The sequence below is a fragment of the Cynoglossus semilaevis genome, chromosome 7 (assembly GCF_000523025.1).
Source record: "Cynoglossus semilaevis isolate Cse_v1.0 chromosome 7, Cse_v1.0, whole genome shotgun sequence".
Lineage (NCBI taxonomy): Eukaryota > Metazoa > Chordata > Actinopteri > Pleuronectiformes > Cynoglossidae > Cynoglossus > Cynoglossus semilaevis.
The window spans coordinates 5,792,755-5,800,089 of NC_024313.1; the positions used below are offsets into that span (position 1 = coordinate 5,792,755).

Sequence of the window (7,335 nt, forward strand, 5' to 3'; positions counted from 1 at the left end):
ATTCAAATCACTGTAGTTTGGTATTCATCCTTAAATGAAAAGAGAGCAGCTTCCACAAAAAAACGCAAGTTGTGTTACCATTTTTCCTGAAGATACTGGTGTAATAGGCCTAAAAGGACATTAATACAAGTATATGCATTCATTTTTTTCAGCTGGGTTGGGCCAAACCTCACCCACTGATCCACTCACTGAGGAATAAACACAGGTTATAGTACAATGAGAAATGCAAACCTGCTAAACCTTGCTGCCTCGTAAACAATGTAAATCAAGGCCATTCCTTGTGGTGCTTTAAAATATGTATGACACTAGTCACAGGAGTCGCACTTAAAACCAACGTGGCTTGTCGAGAAGTTGCATCATGTTGAGCTTCAACTACTTGAACAGGCAGGTTTTCCAGTAACATCAACATTACAGATCAGTTGTTGAGGCTTGTCTGAAATAAAACAGTAAGAAAATGTAAGTGTTATTAACAGTATGCGACCGAGCAGGGGTATCAAACTCCCAGTTGGCGGGCCACTTCTAGCTTACAAATCTCTCAAGAGCTGGTCCACTCTAGAAGTCATTTCTAATTTACACCTGGTATAATTAATGTAACTATTTGTTGTAACTATTTAATAAACTTGTGGGGAACATGATGCAGACAGGGAAGGACAATGGTGTTTCCTTTCCACATACGTCGTAAAACACATTGAACACACAAACAGACTTGAAAACAATAAACATTCCTTTCCACATACGTCGTAAAACACAAACAGACTTGAAAACAATTCCTTTCCACATACGTCGTAAAACACATCAGTCGTAAAACGCGTCTGCTGGCTTGACAGGTTGAAACTCAAGTAAAACAACATGACTGCACTTGACAGGTTGCGAGGTGACTCCTGGATGATGGTCACGTGCTTGATCTGACCTCTACCCCACATGGGTACCACCACCTACAACAGAACACTGCCTCAACTCACAACACACTCTCCTATGATTTATACTGGCTGCCCATATTTTGCATGCATCACTTGATGCATTTTTGCTCCATTACACTGCCTGTATTGCAAAGTTATTAAGAAAACAAGGGCACCAGATATGTTCTGGAATTATTGTGTGAAGCATGGTAATATGTATCCATGTACTTGGTTTTGTCAGATGTTATGGAAATAAAAATATCATGTATGCCCAAATTGATGGAATAAGTCCCAACCTCAGCCTCATGTTTCCTTACCGAGATGTTACAGACATTCTGCCTCTGGCACAGGACATGAATTATACCTAAGTACGCTTGCACTGGAAAAGCTGTAGTCTGCAATATTTAAACCTATTAACTTGACTGCAGAGAAAAATATAGCCTCTTAAATGCTGCCTTTTTAAAGGTCCAATCAGCATCATCAGATGACAGGAAAAACACCAGGAATAATTTTGAGCTGCTGACATTTAAAAGCATTTGAGCCATTTTGTTTTGTTTTAGTCAAAAACCTTATTTCAACATACAAAGCCAACTCCTGTTAAGAGCTTTGTCATTTTCTTATTGTTCCCTGTGGACACAAAAAGATGATGAAGCACATCACAGCGCATAATGTTCAGATGAGTTTACAACAGTGTGCAGTGGTGAACTGCTTGTTTGGTCATGATTTATGTGAAGCAGAGACTGGACAGATTACACTTTCACTGCAATTACAAAGCACTCTGGGTAAGTGGAGGGAATTTTAGTTGTGAGAACAAATGTGAAGGTTTCTAATGCACCAACCAGCTGTCTCTGTATTTTTGTTTCCCGAGAGGGAGTCTGCATCTTTCCGATTATTCCACTATTTGGTCATTCGATGGGAATACAATAAATCTGTATCACACTGAATGAAAAAAAAGACCATAAATTTATATTAATCTGTATCACACTGAATGAAAAAAAAAAATACCGTAAATTTATAGAGATTCCGTTACACTACAAATATGTTTTCCATCACTACAGCTACAACCACCATAGTATTTGGCAGATGGTCCTTAAACAATAAAAATATCAATACAATACATTCCAAATGATATATTTGAAAATCTACATTGCAGCCTAAAATAGCATTTCCCAAACTTTTTCGGGCCGGGCCACATATTTAATTCAGAGACAATTTACTTACTTCATCTGTGGGTTTAAGTAGTCGCCCAGCAACAACGCCAGAAAAGCCAAACTGGTTTTGGGAGAGCTTAATACAAGGTGAACACACATGGACACTTGGTGTAACTGATAGCCAAACCTATCAATTTCTTCCATTATAAGCAGAACAAGATGGTACTTCTCTTTGCATCGGCTAATGTACAGCAAATCTGACAGATAATTCAGGGGCGTCAATGGGGTTTCAGATGTCTTTGTACAGTTGTTATGTAAACTCTATGTTAAATTCTTTCAAGACTGAATCAGTCTTACAGTGTTGACAAAATAAATATTTGTATTTGGGGTTTTTTTCTCTCCAAGACTTGTAAGCCAAATTTAAAAAAAAATCACAAGTCGAATCGTGACGCCTCTGAATCGGAAATCGAATCGAATTTTTAGCTGACCTAAATTGCGTAAGATATTTGCACTGATTTCTTTCAGGTAATAAATGTACTTGTTGCTGATCTAGCACAGAGACGGGTCATCATAAGTGCCAGCCTATTTTAAGCGGCAGACTCCTTCATCCTCTTACGGTACCTTTGAGTTGTGGCAGCGGTGAGAGCTCCACTGGAACGCTCTGGGTGCGGTACTGAGAGGAGCCCTGGGATCTCCTCTGTCTCTGGGCCTTTCTCACGGACTTTCGTGTGAATCCGTCCACTTTCTCGGATGCGGAGATGGCGGACATTTTGACGCATAAAACTGACGGGAGGACTTCAACACGGGCTGTCGTATATCCTCTGAGCAAACTGAAAGGGCTTCCTCCTCTTCACATCAGTACAAATATAACAGGAGCCAAAGCGAAAGGGCCTGGGGCTCGTCTAATTCTCCCAGTGTTGACTTATTCGGTTTTATCCAACATGTTGTCCTGCTGCATTACAGTGTAGAATCCAACGTCAAAACAAAACACACAAAAGCCAAACAACCACTGACATTTCCAGTACTAACGATCGATAGATTTTTTTTTAAAAATCACAGGTTTTTAAAAAACGGCTAAATGTATTTCATATACTTCGCTGTTTGCCGTTGGTCTATATGTCACAAAATGCTCCAAAATATACTGTCATCAAAAGTTGTTTCGTCAAAGTAATGAAAGCAGCAAAGTGTTGATACTGCGAGGCTGCTAAGCAAATGCACCCCAGCTAGCTTGCTAAAATTAGCAAGCGCCAATAAACATCAATATGACAGCATTAATTGATAAGAAAATGTTGCATTAGAAAAAAAGAACTCAGATGAGTCCTGCTGGTCCTTAAAACCATTTAGAATCCCGTCTTTTCAAAGCTTGCTTTTAATCCAAACGCCACTTCCGCTGAAGAACTATTCGCGAACGAATCATGGGAGTTCGATTTCGCTCGACGGCGACTCTTCTTTTGCACTAAAAAGTTAACCGTACTGCGCAAAATCTTCTCTGAATCTTAAGTGTTCGTTCGTCGGCGTGCGAAAAAACCCAAATTATCCTCAAATGCAACAATATTAGCAGACGTCGAGGGTGTGTAAAGTTCCCAACATCGCCAGTACCGTCGTTCTCTGTGGACTGACTCCCGACCGCTGGTGGACTGCACACATCCTTACACAAATGTGCGTCACTGACAGATAGCTTTACTGACCAATCAGAGGGGGAGAGTTAAACCCTTAGAAACTTTTTGAACCGATCACCGTCCAAGAAACTGCATCGAGGGCTGAACACGTGACGTGTGAAAACAAATAGGTGACGTTGAGCAGCTAAACGAGGAGTGGCAACTGTAGTATGCTGTGTCTCTGCCTTTGTTTACACAATATACAAATGCTGCTCGAACAGTGCTAAAAATATACGAAAATGTTTCAAAACACGTACAAGCAGCAGCACTTCACTGTCTAGAGACAAACTTTGTTTTTGTCAGGTTTTCCTGTCTAGTTTACCTTGTCCACGCGTTAAAGCTGTTTTAGCTAACACTAGCTAATGTGGATTAGCATTTAGCTACAATATGGCAAACTATAGTTGGTAATCTCACCTGTACTTCTGTGTATGCCTTAAAATGCCTACTGGCAGAATTTTGATTTAATAAGCCATTTCATTATTTTTAAGCACATTATATTTACTGTTTATGCTAACGTTTTTCTCAGCCCTTTTTGTAGGTTCGGCTCAAACATTTATAAAAAATAAAAATTATGGCCCAAATCCTTTCTTAAAAAAAAGAAGACAATGAAACAATGTGCATAATTGACAAAGATGAACATGTACAACAAGAATATATAAATTATTTTCTATTTAATAAAGTCAGATGGTTTTAGGTTTGTGGTAATTAACTTCAATCCAACCAAGTAACCACCACTGGTTATTTTTGTACATATAAACAATTTAAAGTCTCTGGAGGGACATGCAAGGAAATACAGGAAGTTCTTTTATACATGTGGTATAGAAATAAACAAGTCAAATCATTACATGGGGGGAAAAAACAGTACAAAGAAAACAAAATAGAATTGTGTTGGAAAACTGATATGCCATTAGCTGAGAGTTTGAGTGTTAGTTAAGTTCATAGTAGGTATAACTCATTGTTTGTAGAACAACTTAAATGTTGCAGAAATGTTTCTCTCTTTCTGTATGTGCACCTAGATCAGTGCAAGTAGTAGCACAAGCTCTTAACAGTACTAGGAACAATGTGCAATTCTACTGCAAAAACCTGTTTCTTCCGGAACTTTGGCGACTGTTCTGCAGTCCCAAATCAGCTCCTGTTCCAGAGGGACATCTAACCTAGAGTTAGTGGCCAGAAATCATTAGAATTAGTATTTTCTTAAATATTCTTGGCCGGTGCATAGATGAAAATTAACGGGAATGCATGCTGGTCACGTTCGTGTTTGTTGTAGATTTACTTTGCAAAATAAAATTTGCTTTTAGGAGTAGGACAGGATGTAACCAGAACATTGTGCTGTGAAATAAATGTCACATTTTATCTCAGTGGAAGCACAACATCAGGCATAAAATATTCAAATGGCTGCTGTGTCAGTCTTCATGAAGCTCAGGTTCATGTATTCACATAACCTAAATAAACCACTGTTTTCAAGCCTCATCACATGTGGGTCCCACATAAAAAATACCCCAAATAAAAACACTGCATCTGTGACAGAGGCACAGACGAACAGCTGAGCTGGAGTGGGTCACTCCGGAGTTGGTCTCATGAAATATGAGGAGATTTTCTTCATGCTCTGTGGGGAGTGGGTTGTCTGCAACAGAAAGACACAATAAATAAAATGTCAATTACCAAACTGCGCATGTCAGCACAAGGTAGGAGGGACCAAACTGTTAAAACCAACAAAAATTCTTCAGGTATGTGTTTTTGTATTGTGACGCTGCTATTCCAGACTGGCTACATTCCAGGTCAGAAAAACTGACACAGATTTCATTGTTTAGTCAGTTACTCCGCTACAAACAACTTTTCTTTCTGCCATGTTTGTGTTGAATCACAGAGATAAAGCTCAATTGTGTAGCAAACACACATTGGTAACTGTATTACTTACAGGTGAAGCTGGCGTTCTTCCTTCCTGTTTCTTTGAGGAACTTGGACTCCTGAGAACACTGGGGCTTCTGAGACCTTTGGTCATCTTCTGACCCATCACAGTGAGCCAGTCCTTCCCCGTGGGAGAGAAATTTTCCTTTCCACTCTGTCTAAGCGGGACTTGTCTGTCTTCTGCGTGACAGTCTGTTTGTACCCTGCTCTCCTGATCTTGGCAGCAAACACCAGCCATGGCCCGGCTCCTCTTGGCCACAGGATAGAGTTCAGTAACACAGTCACATTGCTCTGAGGCCTCACAGCCCGCAGATGTACTCGTCTGCAGCCTGCGTTTAGCTCGTCGCTCTGTGGGAGGGCTGGCGCTCACCGGACTCTGTGGACACGGGCTCAGTACTCTGCGCAGAGGAGGGCTGAGCTGACTGGGGGACCCTCTGTTGGGGGATAACCACTCTTTGATCGAGGAGGGTGTTTTCTGGCGAAGAGCAGCAATTTTGGTGTCCTGACACTGAACAGGGGAAGAGGTGCTGGAAGGGAAAGGTAGAGCGGCTCCACTGGGGGCACAGGCTGCCTGCTGAGGTGAGGCTGGGCCTCCCAGACTGTCCATCTGAGTCTTGGCAGGAGTCATCTCTGCTTTGATTAAATGCCCTTGGAAAAAAGAGTTCTAATTAGTCCACAGTGATGCCATTCAACATTATCCACTTCTTCCTAGACAGTAACACCAATGTAATAAAGGATGTTTGAAAACAGCTGTAAACATAAGCCTGTATCACAGTATGGATGTTTGAAAACAGCTGTAAACATAAAGGCAGCCTGTATCACAGTAAGTGAAGAAATGGTAGTTGAAATATGGTTTACGTCAATGACTTCAGCCTCAGAGGAGGTGCTGTTAATATTTCAAAAAAGCACTTTTTCCCTTTCCTGAAGGAAGGCAACTTAAAAAAAGTTGATGTTTCAAATTCACACCTAGTCTAAGGTGACACTAAATGACGTGCAACTGGGTGAAGTAGCTCCACTTGCTCAAGTTAACAAGTTTCGAAGGTCGTGCAAACACTAACTTGTGGGAGATTTAGGACGCGCCCAGCCCACGAGGTTGGCTTCACCCACTGCAGACTCTGCTCCGGGCGACTCCCGCCAAAGCCTCCAGATACGAACGGTGTGGTCGTCAGAGCAGGAAGCAATCTGCCAACAGAGCAGTGGTGATTACACACAGTCTGAGTCCAACATCCTGACTCAGCACAACATCTGTGTCTCTGTGCAGGCTTCACCAAGAGGAAACAGAACAGGGATGACCAGCTGACCCTGTGACTTTACCTTGGTGAAATCTGTGGGACACCACACGACAGAGGTCACTTCCTCACTGTGGCCTTGAAGCATCATGGGAGGATGCTGAGGGTCGGCAATCTAAAAATCGAATACATTTTTTTTTAAAAAGTATAATTTAAATAAACATTCATTCTTATGGCACTTCAGCAGTACAAAGGTATAAAAGACTCACCTTCCAGATATACGTGTGGGTGTCACTGGAGCCACTGGCTAAGAACTGGTCGTCTGGACTAATGGATGACTTAACATAAAAGGATGAGTTCTGGTGACCACTGAACACTGCCACTGTAGAAGAAACAGAGACATGACTGAAGGCTGACAAACACATGTTTAATATATTAAATAAAGACATTATGTTCTAATAACCTTAAGTATTTAGGGGCTTATGTGTAG

General features: G+C 41.1%; 2 protein-coding genes across 2 annotated transcripts in view; both read right to left on the reverse strand.

The window, feature by feature from the left end:
- ppp2r5a (protein phosphatase 2, regulatory subunit B', alpha isoform) overlaps positions 1–3,664 on the reverse strand; it is a 19,721-nt gene extending 16,057 nt beyond the window's left edge. Inside the window, 1 exon segment of the mRNA XM_008312995.3 lies at positions 2,672–3,664. Coding sequence (XP_008311217.2) covers positions 2,672–2,819 — 148 coding nt within the window. The 5' untranslated portion in view covers positions 2,820–3,664.
- dtl (denticleless E3 ubiquitin protein ligase homolog (Drosophila)) overlaps positions 3,090–7,335 on the reverse strand; it is a 7,518-nt gene continuing 3,272 nt past the window's right edge. The window contains exons 11-15 of the mRNA XM_017033414.2: positions 7,115–7,227; positions 6,931–7,020; positions 6,675–6,798; positions 5,627–6,264; positions 3,090–5,332 (exon numbers count right to left, since the gene is read on the reverse strand). Of these exons, the coding sequence (XP_016888903.1) occupies positions 5,267–5,332; positions 5,627–6,264; positions 6,675–6,798; positions 6,931–7,020; positions 7,115–7,227 (1,031 nt within the window). The 3' untranslated portion in view covers positions 3,090–5,266. The remainder of the gene's footprint in view (positions 5,333–5,626; positions 6,265–6,674; positions 6,799–6,930; positions 7,021–7,114; positions 7,228–7,335) is intronic.